This window comes from Neomonachus schauinslandi, chromosome 6, assembly GCF_002201575.2.
Source record: "Neomonachus schauinslandi chromosome 6, ASM220157v2, whole genome shotgun sequence".
Classification (NCBI taxonomy): Eukaryota; Metazoa; Chordata; class Mammalia; order Carnivora; family Phocidae; genus Neomonachus; species Neomonachus schauinslandi.
Window position 1 is genome coordinate 5,441,848 of NC_058408.1, and position 26,770 is coordinate 5,468,617.

Consider the following 26,770-nt stretch of genomic DNA (forward strand, 5'->3'; position numbering starts at 1 on the left):
CTGACTCTTGTCAATCAACTGTGAATTGTTGAAGCCAAGAGCCGCCTCTGTCACTTTTAGATCCTACACCGGGCACATTTAGTCCATGTTTATGGAATGAATAAATAGGCTAGGATATGCATTAAGGTCTGATTCCAAGCTCATGCCCTTCCCACGTGGCTCATATGTTATTATTTGGGAATGCACTCATTCATTTCGCCAATATTGAAGGGAATCTACTTTGTGCCAGGCCTGTTCCAGCAGTGCAGGTTCCGTGGGGTCGCCTGGATACATTCTTGTTTCCCTTTGTGGTCGCTGTCTTTCAGAGAGGATCCTGATCCTTTGCTATCCTGATTCTCTGATAGGATACTTAGTCTTCTAGTCTGATTCCTGACTCCATTCTGACTTCCGAACCAGTGCTGCCTGTGGTTCCTACCTGCTGTGTTTGCATTTGACATGTCACTGACCTCACTCAGGTGTCCATGGAGCCAAGTCTCCAGTCTCACTCAGCCTGCTTTTTCCTGTGCGCCCCCTCCCCCCGCCCCCATCCCGGGTTCTGGCTCAAACACTTCCCTTCTCTTCTGTTACTTTCCCTGCACTCACCCAGAGTCTTATACTTTGCACAACAGCAACATCTCCATCTTGTTCTCCTGGCTCCTAATCTTTCCCTTGCCAAATTAGTCCTGTTTCCTCTGCAAGAATAATCTAAACACGCTGTTTGTGCGAGGGTCAGGTTTATATTCCTTGTTCTGATGTTCAAGGCCCTCACACGTCTCCTGCAGCTTCCCTGTCATCAACCACAACCTTATTTCATCATTTTCCTCTTGTTAACACCCAGAAGACAGATGGATACATCTTTTTTTCCTTCTTCCCGTTTCCTTCCATCATTTGCCTAAATTTTATTATTCCCTTAAGGCCTAACCCAAATCCCATTTTCCCCAGGAAGCTTTTGGCTCTTTTGGCCCAGGACCATGTCTTTCTTCTTTGATCTATTACCATTTACTATTATACAACTTACACTTTGTAGCACACTTAGGTAATGTAATCATTTATGGCCTGTGAGCCAGATCTGGCCTGCTGCCTCTTTTTGCAGAGCCTATGAGCTAAGAATGGTTTTTCATTAAAATTTAAAAAGAAGAAAAAGAATATTTTATGACACATAAAAATTATATGAAATTCACACTTCAGTGTCCACAAATAAAGTTTTATTAGAATAGAGACCCACTTACTGGCTTATTGTTCAGGACTGTTTTCAAGCTGTAGTGGTTGGCTTGAATCATTTCAACAGAGACCATCAGGCCTGCAAAGCCTAATGTATTTACTATTTGGCTGTTACAGAGAAAGCTTGCAGATCTCTGATCTAGGATCTTAGATTCTCTTTATAATCTCTGCATAGCTGTTTAAGAAATTTGGAGAGGTCTGCTTCATTAAAGACAATCTTTTCAATGCTAGTTAGCCATTCATTAGAAAGGTGGGGGAAAACAGAATAGGCTGCATAGACTGAGTAGGAGCTAGCCTAGTTAGAAACTGGGTAACTTAGGCAACTGCATCCCATTGGTAAGTGAGAGTCAGAGGATCTCAGGTGGATGGGGGAAAAGACCTGATCTGTCCCCTTCTTCTCTGTTTCTGATTTGGCAGAGAAAGTGTAAAAGCAGATTGGGTGACGTATAGAAGTGTTGAATCACTGTATTGTACACCTGAAAGTAATATAACACTGTATGTTAACTATATTGGAATTAAAAAAAATTGAATTAGTGGGGTGCCTGGGTGGCTCATTCGGTTGAGCCTCTGACTCTCGGTTTTGGCTCATGCCATGATCTTGGGGTCTAGAGATCCAGCCCCACCCTGCGTGGGGCTCCGTGCTCAGCGTGGAGTCTGCTTGAGATTCTTTCTCTCCCTCTCCCTCTGCCCCTTCCCCTGCTCACGCATGCTCTCTCACTCTCTCTCTCAAATAAATAAGTAAAATCTTGAAAAAAATTTTTTTAAGTACTAAGGAAAAAGAAAGAAAATGTAAAAGTACAGAGGAGCTAGCTAGAGAAAGGGTATTTGAGGTCTTATCTGAATCTGGTTATTGAAAAGAGATCAGTGGTTCTTGGCTGAGAGTAGCTCAGCTATTAATGACTCAGTTATTACAGGCCATGAAGGAAATTATCAAAAGGGTGTCGTAGCTGAAGCTGAGAGAGTTTGGTTTTGACTCACTGAGGCTTTATGTAGGCTAAGAGGTTTCACAATGCCTAGAAGTATCACAGACAAGAGAGTTTGAAGGATTTCCTTAAAACAGAAATGAAGGCTAGATATTTAGATAAACAGGAATGGCAGCTGAAGTTATCAGGGAGTTCATGACTTTTCCCTAGGTGTTCTGCTTCTCTTCATCTTGCTCGAATCATATTTTTTCCTTGAAACTTATATGACATAATTGTTTAGTAAAATTCCATCTTCTTGAAAAATAATCTCTACAGATTGGACTGTGGGCTTCACCTTTCACATCCACTCCCTACACCCGCTTGGCTAGTAGACTCTGGTTCTCAAACACGGGCCACCAGATGGGTCGCTCTTTGAATTGGAGGAAGATGCAAGCTAGACTCTAGGAGGCAGGACTTGCAGGCTGAAACCCATTTTATTTTTATTTATTTATTTATTTTAAAAAGATTTTTTATTTATTTGACAGGGAGAGACACAGCGAGAAAGGGAACACAAGCAGGGGGAGTGGGAGAGGGAGAAGCAGGCTTCCCGCGGAGCAGGGAGCCCGATCCCAGGACCCTGGGACCATGACCTGAGCCGAAGGCAGTAACGACTGAGCCACCCAGGCGCCCCGGCTGAAACCCATTTTAAAGGCAACAATAGGTGCAAAGTCATAATAAGTAAGTTGTTGCCATAATAAGTGTGTCTCCTTTTTTTATAGTTTCACCATCGTGCCTGGCACAGCGGAGGGCACATTGTCACAGTGAGACTGAATGAATAAGCAGTTGTGGTTTTTGTTCGTTTGTTTTTTAAAAATAAGTTGTGGGATTTTTCTTTTCTTTTTTAAGATTTTATCTATTTATTTGAGAGAAAGAAACAGTGACAGAGATAGAGAGAGAGAACACAAGCAGGGAGGAGAGGGAGAAGCAGGCTTCCCGCCGAGCAGGGAGCCCGATGCGGGGCTCAATCCCAGGAACCTGGGACCATGACCCTAGCCGAGGGCAGACCCTTAACGACTGAGCCACCCAGGCACCCCTGAAGAAGGAGTTGTAAATTAACTTTGGTGGGGAGCCCATTACCTATTCAAGTGGATGCTAAGGGACCATCTTTTTTTTTTTTTTTTTGAGAGGATTTTTTTTTTTTTCATTTTGTGGGAGGTAAGACTGATGAATCGTAAAATGTCTTTCTACTCCTAAGATCTGTAATATTCCCAAACAGGCACTTCACAATTTCCCTGTTCTTTGCCACGGAATACGCCACTTGCTTTTTTGTCTGTCTCTCCTCTTCCTCTCTCTTCCTCTCTTCCTACCGTCTCTCTCTCTCTCTCTCTTTTTTTTTTTTAAAGATTTTACTCTTAATCAGACTGCCATCCTACGAGTAAACCTTGATCTGCAACATCTCTCGGCTTTACCCCTTCCACTCACGGTTTCCTGCTTCTCATGTACCCTCTTATTTCCTTCCAGCTCTTCTTTCTTCGCTCCCACAAATTCGCACACTCCTTTCCCTCTCTCTCCTTCCTCCTTCGTGTATTACTCCTTCCTCTTCTCCTCTGCTCGCGCTCCTTCATTTTCCGTGCTCTCATCCCCCGACGGTCTCCCCCTCCTTCCCGCTCTCTGACTGTCTTACCCTAGTTTGGAAATGCAGCAGACCTCTGGGCCTGCCACCATTGGATGCGAGGGGCCGTCACTCTGCGGCAGGAGGAGCTCCTATTGGTCGGGCTGGAGGCGGGTACGGAGCTGACTATAAAAGATGGTCCCGGAGGAGGCGCGCGGAGCTGCTCCGACTGGACCGGGTCGGAGGGGGACACCTGGCGGGAACCTGGTCGCCGAGAGCCGGGGTGCGGGTTCCGGAGCAGCGGCTCCCCGCACTAGACTCGGCCCTGCTCGTCAGCCGGGGCGCGCCCCTCGGAGCCCGGCCACTCGCGGCCGTCGCCCGCGCAGCCCCGAGGGCCCCTCGCCGCCCCTGCACGTGCCGCGCCCTGCGCGCCCCGTCCGGCCGCCGCGATGAGCGAGGTGAGCGGCGCTGCCGGCCCCCCACCCCCACCCCCCGCTCCGGGTGAGCCTGCGGCGGGGAAGCCGTGGCCCGGGTCCCGGGGAGCCAGGGAGGGCGCGGCAGCCGGGAGCCGCGGAGACCTCCGGGGGCGCCCCACTGCCCCTCCCGGGAAGCTCCCACCTCGGGCGCTGGGAAGCGACTGGAAGTCGGAGGCTTCAAGCCCCGCACTGTGCAGGGAGCTTTTTTTTTGCGGGGGGGGCGGGGAACTGGCATCAGGCGTGAAGTGGGACTGCGGTCTCAGGCGATAAGTCGCCTCCTCGGGATTCCACCCTCTGCATCTGTCTTGCCGCTCCGAGGTCACTCGGGCTTCCCTTCAGTCCCCGGACTTCGGAGAGAAACGCTCGCCTGTATGGTCCTTCTCCGAGGGCTGTGTTGCTCTTGCACTGCTTAGGGAGCCTTCAGCAAGAACTCCAGCCTAGCCCCCTGGGGTGGCCACATTTCCCCCTTTTAGGAAGGGGGCATCCCACCCTCCATTCATTCAGACCGGAACCAACCATTGGAGGGACCATGTCTGATATTCCGGAGCCCCTGTAGCGGGGGCATGTCCACTCCTGGAGAGCTGTCCCCTTCCAGAGAGACCTCCCTCTGCAGTGCTTGTTACATCCTAGGTCTTCCTGTCGGGATCCACCGTGTTCATCTGAGCCAGAGCCAGTCCATTAACTGGGATTTTTCTCTTTTCCCAGAACACCATCCATAGATAGGGAGGGGTCAAAGCAGAGACTTGAAAGACCTCTTCCATTGTTTGAATGCATTCCGTAGGATCCAGAATCAAGGATCTTCCCTCCCAAGTGAAGTCGGTGCGGATGGTAGCATCACAACAAGCCTGCTCCATGCAACCCCGTTCCCAGTGCCCAGGATCTTGTGATAAATCCAACTTCTCGGCTATATGCCAGGTCCCAGCCCTACTACTTACTAGCTATGTGGCCTTAGGCCGGTTCCTAAACCTTTCTCTGCTTCAGTGTTTAATCTATAAAATTGGGGTAATACGGATTGTTCTGATTCAGTGAGATAATACATGAAAAGTACTTAGGACATAGCACAGAGGACGCACTCAATCTACTTTAGCTATTGTTATTCTGTCCCTGTTTCTTCTTTTCTGTTTTGGAATATTACAGAAAATGAGCACAAGACTTCTCAAGAATACCAGGCTAGTGGGGGGACAGGACCCTGGAGCTGGGTCTCAGTTTAGATCTTTATCTTTAGTAGGAGCTCTGCTGACCTCCCACCAAAAGTTGTCATCCAGGGAGCCAATTAGTGCTGACTGCTATGTTGTCTTGGTTGCCATGTCCACTAAGTTTATCCTGGAAAATTCGGCTAGTCCGGGGGCTGCAGATGAACTAAAGTGGTTTCTAGTCCCTCAGCTGGTTGTGACTGCGACCATGGCAGCCTTTCAGAAAGAAAAGGAAAAAATATATACATATTGTTCAGTCTTCTTTCCTCTTGCTTCTAACATGAGCAGCCGTGATATGAGAAGAGAGGTGCTCTTTGCCCTCTTTTTCACTGAGGGCTGGAGTTCAAGGCCCCCTCTAGAGTTTCTAAAGCTGCAAGTTGCAATTCAAGCCATCCCCTGGGAGTTTGTGATCTGAAGGCTATGCCAACATGAAGATGTGTGGTTGGTCTGAGCTTTTGGGGGCAACTGCACAGACTCTGTAGGACATGCCACAGGGGCTGGCATTTACGGTGGTATTTGGCGGGGTTCAAAGCTGTTTCAGCAACAGGGAAAACAGTTTCGTGTTTGAGGGGAAAGTCAAGGCTTGACTTAGTTGCTGAACTTGGCTAGCCTCACTCAGGAGCTCAGCAGAATGACAGTAGGATCCTTGGATGGGGACTAGCTGTCAGTGTGTGTGCAGGGCTGCCCAGCCTCCAGGCTGTCAGAGTGAGTTGGTTCTAACTAACAATTTAGCTGTCAAAGCTGCCTTCTAATATGGAGCTGAGCCTGGCTGCAGGGATGAGTATTTATAAAATCCAGAAGCAGCCACCTGGGTGTACACAGAGACTAGCTCCTTCAGAGCCAGATCCCCAGAGGGGCTCTGCTTCCCTAGAGGCCAAGACCAGGCCTGCTTTCTTCCTCTTGAAAGAGCTCTGATAAAAAGCGGAAGTATTGCTCAGGGCTCTGGAGCTCTAGGGAGACTCCCGACCGCTTCATTTCTCTCGGTGCATCCCCACGGGGCTCCTTGCTCAGGCAGAAGTGCCCAGCCCAGGAAAGCCCTGTGCACCCTGAATCTTATATAAGCTTCACCTCCCCCACCTGCTTTTTTGCTTGCTTCAGAGAAAGTGCATGAAATGAGAGGAGTTGGGATCTCATGAAGAGATTCGCATTTCAACTGAAGAATTAAAACTGGAGAGCAGTCTTCAGACCTGGTGCGACCGAAGAGTAAGGGTGCTGGTGGGGCCGCTGGGGAGGATCTCCAGCTCTACTTTGCCTTCGTGGCTGTTTGCTCTCCCTCAGTACGGCAGCAGAGCATCTCCCTGTCCATGTGCGTGTATATTCGTGCACAGAGGAGCGCAGGGACTCATCCCCAGCTTGTCCTATTCACAGCTGCAGGCCGGAGTTGATTGCTGTGAATCACAGTCTATCTCTGAGAGTTCGTAACTTTTCGCTAGTTTCAGTGAGGGATGGGAATGGGCGATGCATTCATTCCCTGGGGGCTCTTGCCTGTAATCCCTTGTCATATGGTGGAGCTGGCTGCTTCAAGGTACACTTGTAAGTTCTCCTGTGATCCTGTTGCATTTCTCAACCGGGAGGAGCCCAGCTGGGGGAATCCCTTGGTCTGGCAGTCATTCTGTTGCAATGGGGGTCATGGATGATTGGGAACTGTCCTCATGGTGTCTGTCTTGTGTTTGGGCTGGCAGGGGCTGGACCAAGGAACAGATCAATGAGAAATCTCACTAGGAGAGAGCTTAGAACTGATACCTCCTCCTTTATTATTCTGCTTGCTGTCCTCTTAGGTAATAGGAATGGGATATCACATTTGGGGGATCACATTCTCTTTCTTGTGCATATCTGTCAGAATCCCCACAACGGGAGTTTGGTCAGGTTGTCTTCTGTGAGCCAGTTTTTAGGGAACCTGGTAGGGACTTGGAGGAAATCCAAGTGTCTCTCTCTCTTTGGTATTTTTTTATGATTATGTTTTTTTTTTTTAAGATTTTATTTATTTATTTGACAGAGAGAGACACAGCGAGAGAGGGAACACAGCAGGGGGAGTGGGGGAGGGAGAAGTAGGCTTCCCGCGGAGCAGGGAGCCCGATGCGGAGCTCGATCCCAGGACCCTGGGACCATGACCTGAGCCGAAGGCAGACGCTTAACGACTGAGCCACCCAGGAGCCCTATGATTATGGTTCTATTGGACATATAAAATAGAAGGGCTAGCTACTTAATATTGGGATGCCTTCCACCTCTGGAAATAATATGTCTTCCAAAGTAAGGGAAACCGGAACTTGGTTCTAGAACTTGCTCGTCCCTTTCTTAGTCACCGATCTCAGGTTGTTGTCTCTGGCTGCTTGAGCAGGAGCCTCTCATTGGGAAAAGTGGATGACAGTTGTCTTCTAACCGGGGATATGGACGACTCTTTCTCCTAAGCTGGGATCTGTTACCTCTCAGAAGGGCAAGTCTCTATAAGGGCAGGCACCCATAAATAATGTGGCTGGAGTCCAGATACACAAACCTGATGCCTCTTTCATGTCTTTCTGTGGAGGGTCTTAACCGATGAACTGGATGGAGATAGGGTTGAAGGGGGAGAGGGAGGAAGAAGGATCAGGTCAGTAATTGTCTTTTCAAGGTAGTGTTCTATGAATGCCTTTCCCCGTTTTCTGTTTTTATGTAGTTCCAAACTGTCTTTCATGAGTCTGTTTTATCATGGAAAAAAAAAATGAACTTGGTCTGCAAAAATTCTTTCAGATAGAAATACAGGTATATCTTTCACCAAGAGACTCTCAAATAATATATCCAGACATTTTAGTGATATAATTTTAGATTTGTTAAGAAGCCCTAAAGCTCATCTGACCCCATCTTCTCATCTTATAGATGAGGAAACTGAGGCCCAAACCTTATGTAAGTTTACACAATGCTAGAACCAAGACGAGGGGCACAGACTTCTCACAGCAAAAGAATTCCTTAAGAGTCCTTTAATGTGTTACCCCAGTGAGTATAGAATGCTTTATTTTATTTTTTTTAAAGATTTTATTTATTTATTTGACAGACACAGCGAGAGAGGGAACACAAGCAGGGTGAGGGGCAGAGGGAGAAGCAGGCTTCCCGCCGAGCAGGGAGCCCGATGCGGGGCTCAATCCCAGGACCCTGGGATCATGAAGTGAGCTGAAGGCAGTCGCTTAACCAACTGCCACCCAAGCGCCCCTAGAATGCTTTAATTTATATGCAACTGTTAAGGAATAGATCGCCAAGTACTTTTTACAGGAAATCTGAGCAATGTGATTTAATAAATGCTGAACCAGAAGGGAGAGAGAGAGGAGAGACCAGCATGAGATAAGAGTTATCAGCAGTGGACATTTGGGTAGAATACTAGGCAGGACGAGTACTATCCTTCCTGATGCAGGCTGACGTCTGGTCATCCTGCAAGTGGGTGCTAAAGTGACGTGGGAAGCCTGGAGGCCCCCTTTTGTGGTTCTTAGTTCCTGGTGTCCATCATTGATCCCCATAACTGCAGAGCATCAAGGACCAGAGGGAGCGGTTTTCTTTCTGAAAAGAAAGAAATGAGAGCAATGCTCTTAACTCTAAAGTACTTGACTTGGAGGACCCAGTGCCAGACGTAGAGTTGGTGTCCCTGCTAACCAAACAGGCGCTGAACATTGAGCCCTTCGTTGGGTTCCTTGACTTCCAAGAAGAGTACAAAGGCTTTGGGAGGAAAACTCTAAGAAGGGGGGAACAGGAGAATGTATTCGACCTGCTAAGTAAGTGATGGGAGCCTACTGGGATCCTGGGATCCTAAGTGCATGGTGTTCTACATCCATACCCCGGACCGGCTGCTCAAAATGCCTTGACTTGCCCCAGACTTGTTTTACCTGCAAGAGTAAGCCAAGTGAGAAGCAGATCCGAAACCACTTTTCCTAGGAGATCTGCATCCCTGCAGGTGCCTATAAACCAGTGCCTCAAAACCTGGCCCTTGACCCGTTCTCCTCCCCGAGGTCTCATTCCAGGCTGACTCCTAAAGGCCTGCCCACCTGGTTTCCCAGCTCCCCCCCATGCCCCAGGGAAAAGAGGTTCCGTTTACCACTCTGTCATCCTTGCTGCTGCCTCCCTCCCACACAAAGCCCTCCAGCTGAGTGTTTGCTTTGTCGGCTGTGGGGGGATTAATGCGTTTATTTTGGGACATTAACGCCATGGGTGGGATGCACATTGAAGATTATAGTAATAAATGAAGCTTTGGCACTACTCGCTCTCCCCCACCCCTGCCCTCAGTGTGGGGTAGAAGACACAGCTCCAAGCCGTGTGCAGAGCACCACAAATAACCACTCATTAAACCATGGCAGCCCATGCTGGGGGGAAGGGCCAGGGCTGTTGACTCACTGCGTACCGTGAGCTGGCATGGCCAAGGAACTCTGCCTTGGACTCCGGTGGGGGGTTGCTGCTATTCCAGGCAACAGGGCTGGGGTAGCTGAGGGGACAGGGGGCTTGGGAGCTTGGACTCTGCTTGGGTTCTATTCCTGTCTTGGGAGGCATCTGAGTTATAAGGTATTTGGGTTGTAGTCCTTATTTGAGGAAAAGAATGTGTGTATATAGAGCCTGAGGGAAGAATTCCTGGTTCTCCTTCTGTTAGTATGTGGAGGGTGACCTTGAACAAGTCTTTCCGAGGCTGTTTGAGGACTGCAGCTGGTTGCTGCACTGGAGGAATTGGAAAGGCTCCAGCCGCGCTCCAAACAGCCGGCTGGGGTCTCTCCCAGGCAGCCGGGCGGCTCCTGGGGCCCCTCGGAAGCCCTGCAGCAGCGACCTTCGTCTAGCATCGGGGGAGGATACGTCAGCAGGGGGAGAAGGGTCCCTGGGGACCCTCTTCGTCACCACTTGGAAGCAGATGCACTCACTCCAGTCCGCCTTCACTTTCTGCACCTCTAAAGCAAGCCGGGGGCTGACAGAGCCTAGGATTTCTGACAATACACCAGCGAGGAAAGGGTCTTTTGGGACTCCTATTTAGGACTTTTAGGATTCAGGCCCTTTGGAGGTTTCCTGCTCTGGACCGCAGGACAGGATTCTGAGTACCTGTGCCCATTCATGTGAGCCAAGTGACTCCGGCTGAACTGTGTATATGATGTGTTTTCATTTGCAAAGCACCCAAGCCGGATCGTGCAAATCCAGAGTGTGCAGAGGTGCTCCTTTGTTCCTTCTGTTGCTGCTGCTAACAACCTGTGATGCTGCTATTCAGAGCCCCGGGGCAAGAGGGGTACAGGGAAATCTGCGCAGTTTCCCTGCCCCAGGTTAGGTCTCACTTGCTGCTTGGAGCAGAGGGGGTGACACCCTCTTGCCTCTTCTGGTAACACAGGTTGCTGTGGCAACAGCATCACTGAGGAAAAAGACAAAGAAAGGAAGAAACACAGCCCGGGCAGGAGGCAGGGTGGGCCTGGCCCAGCGGGAGAAGGTCTCTCTTCCCCAGTTACCACTGCCTGTCTGCTCTCAGGCTCTTTGCCGAGACAACACCAAGCAACCATCCCTCTGAGATAGCGGGTAGATTTGCACAACCATCTTTATGATTAAAACAAAAACGTGTGTGTCGTGTCTTAGGGTTCTTTGAAATGAAATGTGAACTTTTTCGGGGGTTCAGGACACCCCTCCTGTGCACCTGGGAGGGGCTCCAGGAGGCTCCAGGCTCCAGATATGGGCAGCGGCTGGACAGAAGGCGGTTTCTGCCCAGCAGACCATTGCTGGGCCCTTTACCAGAGGCTTAGAGCCCTCGTCAGCATTTCTGGGGACAAACATAGGGAAGATGGAGACTTTGATTTCCAGTGTCGGTTTACAGTAAAAAGAGATTGGTTATGAAGCTCCCACGGCGGCAGAATAAGCCTCAAGGGCCCTTAGAGCAATCCTGGGCATCGTCTTCCTCCTTCAGTTCTACTTAGTGAAGACTGACTTGATGGCCACTTTAGGCTTTGATCCCAGGACCTTAACCACACATTACCCCAGGGACTGGACCTGGTCTTTTTTTTTTTTTTTTTAAGATTTATTTATTTATTTTGGAGGGGAGGGAGATGGAGAGAGAGTTTCAAGCAGACTCTGTGCTGAGCACGGAGCGTGACACAGGGTCAGTCTCACGGCTCTGAGATCACGACCTGAGCCGAAACCAAGAGTCGAAGGCTAAACCAACTGCACCACCCAGGCGCCCCATCCCTCTTGACCTATTCTTTTTTTTTTTTTTAAGATTTTATTTATTTATTTGACAGAGAGAGACACAGCGAGAGAGGGAATACAAGCAGGGGGAGTGGGAGAGGGAGAAGCAGGCTTCCCGCGGAGCAGGGACCCCGATGTGGGACTCGATCCCAGGGCCCCGGGATCATGACCTGAGCCGAAGGCAGACGCTTAACGACTGAGCCACCCAGGCGCCCCTCCCTTCACCTATTCTTATATATAACCCAGAGTTACATTACTTCAAAACAATAACTATTTCATATATGCTAGGCATTTTACATATATTGTCTCCAGTTCTTTTCACCCTTCAAAATAGTATATTAGCCTTTTCTGCAGTGAGAGATTTGAGCACAGCAAGGCCAAGTGCTTTACCCAGTGTCCCACAGCTAGGGATGGCAGAGCTGGGATTTGAAGAGGGTCAGTGCAGATCCAGGATATGAAACCAGATCTATATAGCTCTACCTAATATGCTGTGGTGCTCCTCCCAGGAATTTGAGGCTCGCGAAATTTTCATTCACATAAATGTGGAGTACCTACTCTATGCAAGACATAGGTTGTTGTTACCATGATATACAAATAAACGGTAACTGTGGACTTTGCTTTGAAGGGAATGGCAATCTGGTGGGTGAGGAGGGTGGCGAAGGAAAGGCAAATACACAGTAGCTCTTATACAGGTAATAGGAAATACACTTCTAGAGAAGTTCTCCTTCATCCTCAGCTCCTTTTCAGGCCCATAGGCTGAGCTGAGGGAAAGCAGTGACCTGGCTTCTGGTATCTTCACCATCTCCGAACTGGTGATGCTGAGGCCCTCAGCAACCTGGAAACAATTTTGATTTCAGAAACCTAGATGCAGTGGCAAAAAGAACAGAGTGGGGGCGCCTTTCAGTCATCCCACAAATATGGGGTGCATATCATGTGTAAGGCCTTTGCTAGGCCCTGGGGGTACAGCAGTGAAGAAGATACATAGAGCCCCCACCCGCAAAAGAACTTGCACAGAAATGGAAGAGAATACATTCAGTATCTAACCACGGAATTAATTTAGTTACACGAGTAATAAGTGCTGCCAAGAAGAAATCTGGGTGCTATTAAAACATAATGAAGGCCCTAGATGGGACGCCTGGGTGGCTCAGTCAGTTAAGCGTCTGCCTTCAGCTCAGGTCATGATCCCAGGGTCCTGGGACCGAGCCCCACATCAGGCTGCCTGCTCAGTGGGGAGCCTACTTCTCCCTCAGTCTGCTGCTCCACCTGCTTGTACTCTCTCTCTCTCTCTCTCTGACAAATAAATAAATAAAATCTTTAAAAAAAAATGAAGGCCCTTGCTGAATCTGGGGAGCTGAGAAGAGCTTCCTGGGAGGAGCCCTTGAGGGGAGCTCTGTAAGATAAGCAGGAATTAACTAAATAAATAACTAAAAAAAAGAGAACCATGTGCCAAGGTCCTGAGATGGGAAGGGACAAGGTATGTTCCAGAGACAAGGTTACTGAAGTAATCAGAGGCTGCAAATGTAGGGCCCTTATGACCACATTAAGGATTTTCTTTATCCTAAGGGTATCGGTAACCACTTGGGCTATTGCAGTGGTCCACGTAGGAAACAGCTGTGTGAGGGCCGTCGCAGTGGGGAGAAGTGAATGGAGTAAGAGATGGGAGATAAAGTTAACAGGAGTTAACACCCAACTGGATATGCAATGTGATGGGAAGAAGGTGTGAAGGATGCTTTCCAGGTTTCTGGCTTGTATAAGTAGATGAGATAGAGAATATTTGCAGAAGATTAGGTTGGGTCAGTAGAATTATGAATCCAGTTTGAGACACATGGAGTTTGAGGTTTGTTTTTTTTTTAAGATTTTTTTTAAGATTTTATTTATTTGAGGGAGAGAGAAAGAGCATGTGTGGGGGGGGGGGGCGGGCAGCAAGAGAGGGACAAGCAGACTCTATGCGGGGCTCAATCCTACAACCCTGAGATCATGACCTGAGCCGAAATCAAGAGTCGGTCACTTAACCGACGGAGCCACCCAGGTGCCCCTAAAGTTTGAGGTGTCTGTAAAACATCCGGTGCAGGTGTTTTAGAACACGAAGGAGAGGTCTGGGATAGAGATGTGCATTTGAGCCCTCAGTGTGCTGCTCCGTGTAGTAGCAACTAGCCACATGTAGCTGTTCTCCTTATTAATTATTTAATGAACAATGATTGACTTATTCATTAAAATTAAATAAAATTATCAATTTTATTCCCCGGTTGCACTAGCCACATTACAACGTATTCAACAGCCGCACGCATCTAGTGGATGCCATACATCAGACAGCACAGATAGAAAACATTTCGATCATTGCAGAAAGTTCTATTGCAGTTCTACTGCACACTTCTTCTGTCATGGGCCAGATACTAAATATTTTTCGCTTCGTGGACCATATGGCCTCTGTTGCAACTATTCAGCTCTGCTGATGTGGTGCCAAAGATAAGACGTAAACAATGGGTATGGCTGCAAAACTCTATTTACAAAAACAGGCTAGAGGCCAGATTTGGCGGGGGGCTGTGGTTTGTCAACCCCCATGCTACTGGACGGAGCCGGTATAAATGATAACAAGTCATAGGTACAGATAGGATCACCTAGGAAGAGAGAACAGAAGGGAGCCTAGCTCTAAACCTGGAGAGTCTCCAATACTTAAACATTGGGAAGAAATGCCCAGAAAGGTAGGAGAAAATCAGGGAAAACTATGATGCTTCAGGAGCCAGGGAAAGAAGATGGGAGAAGAAGGTGACATGACTGAGCGTCAAATGCCTCAAGAGGTCAAGCCAAATGGAGCTTGCCCCTTTGCATTTGACTTGGTATCAGGGAGAGTATTGGTTATCAGAGAGAGCACTGGAGTTTCTGGGAGTAGGAGGGGGGACAAGTGAGGCTGAAGTGGGGTGGAGAGTGTGGGAGCTGAGGAAATGGGAGACAGTAAGTGTTCAGAGGGCTCAGCTATGAAGAGAAGGGAGCTGGGAGAGGCCTCCCTGCCCCGCCCCCGCCCCCTGTCCCGTACACCTTTCTCCCCTGCCTTTCTAAATGCTCCTTCTCAGTCTTGGCCAGCCTCTTGACCTCTCCTTTGCTGTTTTTCACACTTAAAACATTAAGGTATAATTTCTATGCAGTATAATGTGCCCTTATCAGTGTATAGTTCTGTGAACCTTTTTTTTTTTTTAAGATTTATGTATTTAAAAAAGATATTATCTTTGAGAGAGGGAGAGACAGACAGGGTGTGCAGGGGGAGGAACAGACAGAGAGGGAGAGTGAGAATCCCAAGCAGACTCCCCACTGAGCACAGAGCTGACGTGGGTCTCAATCTCATGACCCTGAGCTCATGACCGGAGCCCAAATCAAGAGTCAGACGCTTAACCGACTCAGACTCAGCCACCCAGACGCCCCAGGTCTGTGAATTTGACAAACATGTAGTCATGAAACCACCACCACAATCAAGATACAGAGCAGTTTCATCATCCCCAGATTCCCCACTTCCCCTTTGTAGTCACCGCTCCTGTGACCTCAGCCTTTATCAGGCACTGAACTGATCTTTCTGCTTTTGCTATAGTTTTGCCTTTACAAGAATGTCATAAAATTGGGTCTTGCTTCTTTCACTTAGCCTCATGCTACTTTTTTTTTTTTTTTTTAAGTAAACTCTACGCCCAACGTGGGGCTTGAACTCACGACCCAGAGATCAGGAGTCACACGCTCTGCCGACTGAGCCAGCCCGGTGCCCATAGCATAATGCATTTGCGGTTCATCCACATGGTTGTGTGTATCAGTAGTTTATTCCTTCTTTTAATCATATAGTATGGATGGACCACACTTTGTTTATCGTTCCTCAGTTGAGGGACATTTGGTTTGTTTCCAGTTTTTGGTGATTATAAGTAAAACTGTTAGAAACATTCACTTACAGGTTTATGTGTAGAGGTTTTAATTTCACTTGAGTAAATACCTAGGAGTAGGATTGCTGGTGTTAGCAATAAAGGTGTGCTTAACCTGCCAAAGTAGCTCCACCATTTTGCATTCCCAGCAACAATGTATGAGAGCTCCAGACACTCCATATCTTTGCTAGCACATGGCATTATCATTTTAAAAGAACCATTCTAATAGGTATGTAATGGTATCTCAGTGTTATTTTAATTTGAATTTCCCAAATGACTAATGATGTTATATATCTTTTCTTGTGCTCCTTTGTCATCCATGTATCTTCTTTGGTGACATGTCCAAATATCCTGCCCATTTTTGCAAATTGCATTCATGTTACCAGGATTTGAAAGCTCTTTATATATCCAGGATACAAGTCCTTTGTCAGATATATGATTTGCAAATATTTTCTTCCAGTCTGTAGCTTGTCTCTTCATTCTCTTAGGAATGTCTTTCAAAGAGCAGTTCTTGTTAAAAATAGAGCTACCCTATGATCCAGCAATTGCACTACTAGGTATTTGCCCAGAGGATACAAAAATACAGATTCAGAGGGGTACATGCACCCCAATGTTTATAGCAGCATTATCTATACTAGCCAAACTATGGAAAGAGCCCAAATGTGCATCGACTGAAGAATGGATAAAGAAGATGTAACGCATATATATATATATATATACTTTGCTACTTCTTAGCCGTATGACTCTCTCTCTATATATATATGTATATATATATATATATAAAATGGAATATTACCCATCAAAAAGAATGAAATCTTGCAATTTGCAATGACGTGGATAGAACTAGAGTGTATTATGCCAAGTGAAATAAGTCAGTCAGAGAAAGACAAATACTATATGATTTCACTCATATGTGGAATTTAAGAAACAAAACAGATGAACCTGTGGGAAGGGGGGAAAAGAGAGAGAGAAGGAAGCAAACATAAGAGACTCTTAATGATACAAAACAAACTGAGGATTGATGGAGGGAAGTGGGTAGGGGATGGGCTAGATGGGTGATGGGTATTAAGGAGGGCACTTATGATGAGCCCTGGGTATGTATGTAAGTGATGAATCACTAAATTCTATTCCTGAGACCAATCTTACACTATATGTTAACTAACCAGAATTTAAATAAAAATTTGAAAAAACAACAAAACAAAACAAAGAGCAGTTCTTAATTTTGACAAGGTCTAATTTATAATTTTTTTCTTTTATGAATTCTACCTTTGGTATGTCTAAGAAATCTTTGCCTACCCCAAGGTTTCAAAGATTTTTTTTTCTATATTTTCTTCTAGAAGTTTTATAGTTTTAGGTTTTGTATGCATTTGGAGTTAATTTTTGTATGAAGTGCAAGGTTTAGATTCAGTTTTTTTGGTTGTTGGGGGTTTTTTTGCATATGGCTATTCATATTTTTTGAAAAGATCCCTCTGACCTTTAAATATTGGGGTTCCTCAATGCATGGTCCTAGGCTTGCTTCTTTTCCCTCTAATGGTAGTTGAAGAAGGAATTCAGATTGAGGAAGCCTTCTTTTCCTTTTTTAAAAAGAGGGAGAGGTTTTATATACGAGAGTGAGGGGAGTTGATTGTAAGGACTCCTGAGAAGGAGGAAGGAGAATGGGATCTTAAGCTCAGATGGAAGGACAGGAATTCATCCAAATGCTGATGAATGCCCTGGGAGGAGGTGTCATCCAGGGAAAGGGAGGCCCTGGCCATGTCAGATCCCTCTCGGCACTCTCCAAGCCTTTCTTTAGGCTAACAGGCCTTACCTACCCTTTTCCTCCTTCCCCTGTGCGGAGGGAGAGTCCACAACTTCGAACTGCAGAGGAAATAAGGGTATATTCACAGGAGCCCGGCAGCCACCGCCAGGATGACGGAATGGAACATTGTCAGGCCCAGAGGTGAGGAGAGAAGGAATATAGGAAGGTAGGCAAGGGGAAAAAGTAGGGCCCTTTGGGGAAAGGCAAGAGCAGATGGGTCTGAGGGTTGCTAATTAGTGTTTGGTGCGTGTTGAGAAGTGAGAAACATTGAGTCCTGTGTGCGCGGTGAGGCTGAACTGAACCAAGCTCCAAGCTCACTAGAAACGTGGAATAGCAGACCTGAATGTGGGTGAGGGAGTCATCTGGAATGGAAACCAGTGGGATGGTCCTACCCACGGAATTCTCAGAATCTGAAGGGCTAGCATCTGGCCCTGGGAGTGACGAACATACCCTCAGGTGATAGCTGTCGCCCAGAGGTCAGCCTAGTGTGTGCCAGGAGGCCCACCGAACACATGTCGAGATAAAAGGCAGAATCAGGGTTCTGAGTCAATAGGCATGGTCTGGGATCAGGTTCTGTAATAACAGGTAAGATTTCCCCATAATGGGCGGACATGTTCCCGGTAGAGCACACGTGAAGAAAGTGCTGGGGACTGTGGATTGAGAGTGGGAATGGTAGGAAGTCACGATCCCTAGGACTTTCCTTCCTACCTTCCTTCCTTGGCTAGACTTGAGGAGATAGCATAGCATGGTGTTCAAACGCATGGACTCTGGAGTCAGACTGTCCCTTTTTTTTTTTTTTTAAAGATTTTATTTATTTATTTGACAGAGAGAGACACAGTGAGAGAGGGAACACAAGCAGGGGGAGTGGGAGAGGGAGAAGCAGGCTCCCCGCCAAGCAGGGAGCCGATGTGGGGCTCAATCCCAGGACCCTGGGATCATGACCTGAGCTGAAGGCAGTCGCTTAACCGACTGAGCCACCCAGGCACCCTTTTTTTAAAGACTTTATTTATTTATTTGGAGAGAGAGAGCATGAGAGGAGGGGCAGAGGGAGAGAGAGAAGCAGACTCCCCACTGAGCAGGGAGCCCGACGCTCCATCCCAGGACCCTGGGATCATGACTCGAGCCAAAGGCAGACGCTTCACCGACTGAGCCACCCAGTGGCCCCATGGAGTCAGACTGTCTTGATTCAAATTCTGGCTTTGCTACTTCTTAGCTGTATGACCGTAGGCAAGTTAATGAACCTCTCTTACCTCAGTTTCCATGCCTGTAAAAATGAGAATAGTTACAATAGCCCTCTTATGGGGCTGTTATAATGACTCACGTGCCAGTGTTTATGAAGTGTGTAGAGATGTGACTGGCACATAGAAGGTATGACACATGTGGTTATTAACAAGGCCAGGGGAGGTGGCTTGCTGCAGTCCGGGATCTCTTCGTGTTCTCCTGCTGAGTTCTATAAGGAAAAGGAAGGACTTGCTAACCCACTTCACTGTTGTTATTACAGGTCAGAAGAGCTCAGTGTTGAAAGAAGCAGAAGAGCCCCTGAGAGTTTGTAATCCATACCTGGCTAGGATGTGAGGCAGAGAGAGGCTGAGAAACCCTCCCTGGTCACAGCTCCTGTGGGTTAGCATCAATCCTGCGGAGGTGTGAGTTTGTGGGAGAGATGCTCTTACGGAGCATGTGGTATCTGGTTCACCCAGAGCGGACCTCCATGCCTCCTTGGTTTACCCACAGTGCAGCTAGTCTGATTGCTTACAGGTGATGAACCAGAGGACCTTGATTCATCAAAAATCGCTGAGTTTCTGGAAAACAAACAGAGGGTTGGGGCAGAGACCAGGGACCAGGAAAGGGCTGAGAACTATAGAGAGTGTGGGAGCTAACAACCTGTGATCTAACCGTCCCCACCCCCAACCTCAGCAAATCACCAAAAACTAAATCTAGAAATCCCGTGTTCTGAGTGGCTATTTTGAGAACTGGCTGGAGAGGGTGGAGGGAGGAGGGGCAGGAGGTAGAAGACTCAGCATAGTGCTTTTCAGCAGAAGGTACGAGGGAGATTTCAAGGGGGCATGGTGAGCAATAGGGGTCTTCTCCTCCTTATAGCACCCTTTTCTGGTCTCCCCAGCGCCCTCTCATACATTTAAGCCAAATGGAGCTGGAAAGCCCTGGAGGACCAGACAGCAGCTGAGCCGTGACTCCATTCCAGGGTCGGTAATGTCAGGGGAGACTCAGGAAGGGGGACAGCCTGCTGGGTGGAGGGAAGCGTGGCCCAGGTGGTTCTGTCCTGACACATATTCGGGCTTGGGGGATGCTCAAGATTAGCTGATCCGAGAAGCAAAGTAGAGGAAGAGACAGCCATCGGAGGGGAGATATTTAGAATTGGGACCAGATTTTCCTCCAAAGGGGAGGGGCTGGGGTGAGAGAAAAGAGTCGGCGGATTAAGGGAACAGGCTTAGAGTCAGACAGAGGGATAACAAAGCAAGGTCAGAGTCTCGATTGCTGGCAATCGAGAAAGTAGGATTTAAAGTCAGAGATCATGGGACTATAGAATTTGCCTCTTGACCCCTGACCCTCTTGTCTGGACTATCGACTGTTAGCCTATTACCCATCCATGGCCTGCTTTTGCGGTATGGGCGAACCTCTTGTGATGATGGCGTACCAGAGTGGAGTGTGTCAAGTAGGTGACTGCTGGGCCATTACATCAATCGTGTGCAAACAAATAAATAAATAAATAATGACTATGACCACAGGAAGATCATGGGGGAAGAAAGCAATGACCTGCTGGTCTCCCAAGAATCTCAGGAACAACCTTTCTTTTCATGGATCCTTTCTTTTGGTCAAAGGGGGACTAGCAAGAATTCCATAGAGTTTCGGGAACACTTTTGTGAATGTTCTTCCAGATTTTTAAATAGATAGATAGATAGATAAGCAATCTATATCTTTTACAAAATTGGACCATATCAATCTACATCCTACTTTTAAAAATAATAATTTTGTTTTACTTTAAATTAATATTTTCTTTTTTCCCCCTAACTTTTTATTAGAAAAAATGTATTGGAGTTGAAAGAATAATAGTTCAGTGCGCATCCATATGCTTTTCACCTAGATTCAATCATTATTAGCACGTTACCATATTTGGGTGAGCATGTGACAATATTCCATCTTGTGGGAATAGTAGAGCTTGGTGGTTTGAATGTGGAGTCCGCTGCTCTGTGTCCCAAAGCCAGTTCTGCTGGTTTCTAGCAGTGTGGCTTGAACTTGGACAAGATCTTTAGCATCTCAAAGCCTGTTTCCTCAACTATAAAATGTGGATGATACCTCGGAAATTTCAGAGGATTCAATGGGATAATGTTGAGCATGTAATAAATTCTCAGTAAATATTGTTTGGGTACTTGTCTTATCTCTTCACTCAGCCTGGAAGTTAGGGACAATCTCTTAACTGGTTTCACTTTAAATCCATGTCCATTACCCTCATGTGGGCCCTAAGTGCTGCCTGGTTATCCTACCTACCATGTCTCATCGTTCACTCTCTTACTTTCTTACATGATTATCTCACTCTTTCTCTTTTCTCCTCAAACCTTTTTTTTTTAGTATTTTATTAATTGATTTGAGAGAGAGAGAGAGAGAACACAAGCAGGGGGAGCAGCAGACAGAGGGAGAGGGAGAAGCAGGCTCCCCGCCAAGCAGGGAGCCCGATGTGGGGCTCAATCCCAGGACCCTGGGATCATGACCTGAGCTGAAGGCAGACGCTTCACCGACTGAGCCACCCAGGCGCCCCCTAAAGTGATTTCTTAGAAACAGGCCAAACCATGTTCCCTCCGCCCCAAACTTTGTAATGCTTTCCCATCAACTCAGAAAAAAGTCCAAGCCTTTGCTCTGGTCCAGAGATATTCATATTCTGGCCACCCACCCAACTTCATTTCTTCTGCTCTCTCTCTTATTCACTCAGCTCCAGCCGTGCTGGTTTTCTTACTCTTCCTTGAACATAACTAGGCACAAAACCTGCTTCAGGGACTTTCCACCTCATGTTTCATCTGCTTAGAAGGCTCTTCTCCTACACACTGACAGGCCTTCCTTTTATATGTCACTGAAACCTCTGCTCAAATGTCACTCATCAGAGAGGCCTTCCTAGACGGCGCTGTTTTATTTTCCTTCTTGGAACGTGTCACTAGCTGGCATGGTTGTTTAATGAGTTCAGGAACTTTATTTTGCTCACTGCTGTGTCCCCAGTGTCTAGAATAATACTTGGCATGTATGAGGCGCTGACATCTTGGTTGAATAAATGAATCTCGTGTTTCTTCTATACCCTAAAAGTGCATAGAACAAAACACAAGTAAGTGGCTGATAAATATTTATCAAAATCGAGTCTAAATGGCATAATCTACATAACATAAACTGGATTCTATCAGCTTATTAAAGCAGAGCCCTGATATCTGGCAGTCATTCAACCAAGGTTTGCATCGGTAAAATGAGGGAGAATGCTGTATACTCCACTGAACTATTCTAAGGATGCGATGGCAAAACCTTCGTGAGAAGCCTGTATTTTAGCAAATAGCAAGTACTCAAATTGTGAAATGAGTAAACAGACTCCAAGGGTACCTAGGAGCCCACAGGCGTGACTCTCTCTCAAGATCAAGTGTACCTTGAGATAGGAATGTCCAGATGGAGCAGCTCTATTGATATAATTCCAAGGAAGGGGAATTCCTATTATTTTAAATTTAACTTTCCATCTGGACAGAGAAGCTAGAAAAAAGCACACATATCAGTTGATTAATCCAATTTCAAATTCATGGCCATGACCTTAGGAGGGGCCCCAGTGCTTCCCAGCAATGGGAATATTACTGTTCCCTAGTTCATTCACTTTCCTACTTTGCTTAAATGAGTATTTCATACTTTCTTTCCCCCTTCTTTCCTTCAAGACCTCTTCCCTCCTCCTCTTGGATGATGACCTTGTTACCTATTTTACTTCAAAAACAGAAGCAATGAGAAGAGACCTTGCAAATGTCCCCACCTGCCTGCCTCTGGGCCTATAAGATCTGCCTTCCCTCCAGTTACTGTGGGTGATCTGTGCTTAGCTCCTGTTCAGGGCCACCCACTATTTAGGCACTAGATCTCACCCCCTTTCTCCTCCAGCAAGGATCCTCTTTGTTTCTTTTTTTTTTTAAGATTTTATTTATTTATTTGACACAGAGAGAGAGATAGTGAGAGATAGTGAGAGCAGGAACACAAGCAGGGGGAGTGGGAGAGGGAGAAGCAGGCTTCCCACTGAGCAGGGAGCCCGATGCGAGGCTCGATCCCAGGACCCTGGGATCATGACCTGAGCCGAAGGCAGACACTTAACGACTGAGCCACCCAGGCGCCCCAAGGATCCTCTTTCTGTCCCTACAGTTTGCCCTTCTCTACTGAATCATTTTCTTTCTTTCTTTCTTTTTTAGATTTTATTTATTTGAGAGAGAGAGAGAGAGAGAGAGAGAAGGAGCATGAGCAGGGGGAGGGGCAGAGGCAGAGGGAGAAGCTGACTCCCTGCTGAGCAGGGAGCCTGGACTCCAGGCTCGATCCCAGGAGCCTGGACTCCAGGCTCGATCCCAGGAGCCTGGGTTCATGACCTGAGCTGAAGGCAGATGCTTAGCCCACTGAGCCACCCAGGCGCCCCTCTACTGAATCATTTTCATAAAACACAATCATTCTATAATTTCTGCCATCTTAAGTGAAATCTTCTCATGCCCCATATCCCCCTCAAACCACATTCCCACCCCCATTTTTTTGGGAACTCCTTCTCTCTTTGCTGCTTCAATCTCTCTCCTCCATTTCCCTCATGAACCTACTCTAACCAGACTTTTGCTCCCTTCCTCCACTGTGACTTCTCTTGTCAAAGCCACCAGTGATTTCCATACAACAAAACCCAGTGCTCAATCCCCAGTCTTCATCTTACTTGGCCTACCTGCAGAATTAGACACAACTAATCACTCTCTCCTGCTTGAAATAGTTTCTTCACATGCTTTCTAAATTCCTATACTCTCTTGGCTTTTCTCCTACCTGACTTCTCAATTTTCCTTACTGATTTTTCCTCATTTCTACAACCTCTCATCACTGGAATGCCCCAGGATTTGACCCTTTTCTCTTTATCTGACGGTGATCTCACAGTCTGATGGCTTTAAATGTCATCCCTATGTTAATAAAGGCCTAATTTATATCTCTAGGCCAGATCCTGCTCCTTAACTCCTCTTGAATATCCAGCAGCTTATAAAAGCATCTCCTCTTGAGTAATTAATAGGCCTCTCTTTTTTCCTAAAACCTGCTGCTCCTGCTGTCTTCTCCATTTCGGGAAATGACAATTCTGTTTTTTTCAGTTCCTCAGGCCAAACACTTTGGAATCATCCTTGACCCCTTTCTCAAAATGCCACTTATCCCATCAACCAGTCTCTTTGGTCATAGCTTGGAAATATACCCAGGATCGAACCACGTCTCACTACCTCCACCGCCACGGTGCTGACCCCAGCAACCATTACCTCCTGCCTAGTTGTCTGCAATAACCTCCTAGCAGGTTTTCCTGCTTCCTCCCTCGTGCCCGCTTTGTGCAAATTGATGGTCTCCGGTGCCTTCTCATCTCACTTATCAAAGTCGAACTCCTTAAGAGGACTCCCGGGCTCTACGTCATCTGCCCACCCTAGTTATCTCTGATCTGGTCTCCAGCCCCCTTCCTCCTGCTTCATTCCTCTCTCCACTCCAGCTGCATCGGTCTCTTGCTATTCCTCAAATAAGCTCATCTCACTTCCACCTACGGTCATTGGAAGCTTCTGCCCGGACTCGGGTAACCCTTCTTCACTTATCTCTTTTAGCTTTTGGCTCAAATGCCACTTTCAGACAGAATTTTCCTGACCATTCTGTATAAAACTGTGTTTCTCCATTCCCACAAGCACTCACCACCTGCTTCCCTGTCTTTTCTCTGTAACACTTACCACCACCTAACCTAATATTTTATTAGTCTCTCTGTGTACTAAAATGTAAACTCCATGAGGGCAGGGGTTTTGTCTGTTTTGTCCTCTGCAATGTCCCTAGCGCCAATAAATGCTTGTTGAATGAATTTTGATGACTTTTCTCCCTCTCTCTGATCTTCAGACCCACTTCTTCAAAAGATTAAGGAGTGCACCTAGTGATAGGAGGACTTTAAATTGTTGATGATGAGTCTAAAGGGATGGCACCTTAATACTTCTATGAATATCTAATACTCTGATTTCTCTTTTCCAGCTTAATACCAAAACATCCCCAGCAACCAACCAGGCACCTGGCCCAGAGGAAAAGGGTGAGTGGGGTTGGCCCAGGTGGTTTGTAGAGTGGGTAATTACAGGGATATGAGGACAGGTAGGGCTGTAAGTCTGGAAGCTCCTAGAGTGGGATGTAATTGGAATAGGAATATGGACAAGTGAAACAAAGCACTAGGTTAGAACCACTATACCTGTAGGCTTTCTTCCACTTTTTCCTAAGAAGTAAACCTACCAGTATTTACTCCTTGATTGTGGAAGCTAGCTCTGGAGTGCTTGGAAACAGGCACTGTGATAGGAAGAGGCTTGTGAGATAATCCAGCCACTGTCTCAATCAGAAATTGAGGGAAAGCTGGGGAAAGTCAGTATGCTCTGGGACTCTGAGTTGTAAGACTGAGGAATAAGTGATGATAGAAGACATTTGTCATCTTGGTCTAAGAGTAGCAAAGCTCCTAAGTAACTAGAGCTAGTTCTCAGCCTCAGTACCCTGACTCAAGCTTCCAGGAGAGTGATCAGGCATTCTTGGTCCTAGCAAAGACTGGAGAACCTCCCAGAGCCCAGCAGGAAGTGGACCCTAACCACTGTATCTGGGGCCTGGAGAAAGGTGCAGGGGCAATGCCGGTTTACTCATCAGTGAATCTCTCAACTCTCTGCAGGGAAAGCTGGTGGTGCCAAGAAGGCTGAGGAGGAGGAGGAGATCGACATTGATCTGACAGCGCCAGAAACAGAGAAGGCTGCCCTTGCTATTCAGGGCAAGTTCCGGAGATTCCAGAAAAGGAAAAAGGATCCTAGCTCCTGAATAACCAGCCTTGTCCTTCACTCTCTCCCTTTTCTCCCCTTCGCTGCAGTTCTGACTCCTATGTGTCTTTGTGTCTTTGTCCCTCTAGCCTCTTGTTGAGGCAAGTTCAATCCTTATATATTATTTTCTCTGGTCCCCCCCCAAGCCATCACAACAGTGGAGGCACAAGGAACGTGGGGGAAGATGAAGAATTCAATTGGCAGCCACTTGCCTGAGGGTAGACCAGTTTGTCCTTGGGACAAGCCTCCTTGACCAGCATCTATGTCTGCCCCATGAGGTTGAAGAGCAAGAGGCTTTGAGGTTGAGAGAGGGACCCCTGGCAGTCGGCGGAGGGGGAAGCAGTCAGAGTAGGGTGCCTGAGGGGGGGGCCTAGGCACTGTTCCGCCAGTTACAACAGTCACACTTCAGGTAACGTGTTTCTGCTCTTCACATCCTTCTGCACCAACACATCCTCCTTCCCTCCTATGAGCTAAGCGACCGTGGGGACCGGAGCCTCCCTCTCCTCGAGGCCAACCCAGATCAAGCACCTTCCACATTAGTGCATGCTGAGTAGATGAGTTCCAAGGCACGGAGCCTGGGACGGGTGGAAGCCAGAGAAAGTTGCCTTCACCGTCCAGTCTAGGACCATCAGGGGCAGAGGCAGAAGAGGTTTCAAAGGGCCGCGGGCAGGGAGATGGGCCTAGAGTAGATTTGGGGGGGAAAGAGAGGTAAGGGCGGGGAGTTTTCTGGAAACACAGCTACTGCCAGTAGACGTGTACTACGTGTACTAGACAAAGGATTTCTGCTACCCTGTCTACCTCTAACTTCCCAAATCCAGCCATCCCTAGAGGCCGCGCCAACCAAGGGACCCCTGTAGTTTCCACCTGCCCCACTGTGGAGTCAGAGCAGAAGTGGAATAGCCACTCTGTGTGATTCGAGCATGTTTAATCATGATTAAAAAAGAAAAAACCCCAGTGGGGTCATCTAACCTCTACTTCTGCTTTTTTCTTGGGAGGAATGTGAATGTAAGCCTGAGCTGGCCTCAAGGAGGGTGGGAGACTGACCGCATGGACCACACCCTGGCACAGGAACTGAACATGTAGACTGAAGCCCACCCCTGCCTCCCCCGCCCCCGGACCTTGCCCTCACCTTGATTCACTGCCCACATGGTCTCTGTCTGAGGCTGTCACCGCCCCCGTGCACACCTGTGAGGCTGCTCACCACCTCCCCGCTCGCCTTCCGGCTCAGAGCACGCTTGGGATCTATGCCTTGGAAAATAAACCCAACCTTCCTTGCTCCCTATCCCCAAATGACCTGTCCGCCCTGTCCCCCCTGCTCTGTCTTCCTCCCACATTCCCTCTCCCTCCCACTGTTTCTCTAACTTAGGGGAAGGAGAAGATGACTCTGGATCCGAGAGAGCACCACTGACGTGCTGAGGATTTTAAACCGTGAATTAAATAAAATGATGGCATTCAGGGCTGCTTGCACTGCTGAGAA

At 47.4% G+C, this 26,770-nt stretch overlaps 1 protein-coding gene across 1 annotated transcript; it reads left to right on the top strand.

The window, feature by feature from the left end:
• Nucleotides 1-24,475: 24,475 nt before the first annotated feature.
• On the top strand, nucleotides 24,476-25,637 carry PCP4L1 (Purkinje cell protein 4 like 1; the record flags this gene model as incomplete). The annotated part of the gene is made up of 2 exons (XM_021681827.2): nucleotides 24,476-24,536; nucleotides 25,152-25,637. Coding segments are annotated over 2 exons (204 nt in total), but the record flags the coding sequence as incomplete, so codon positions are not given.
• Nucleotides 25,638-26,770: the final 1,133 nt, after the last annotated feature.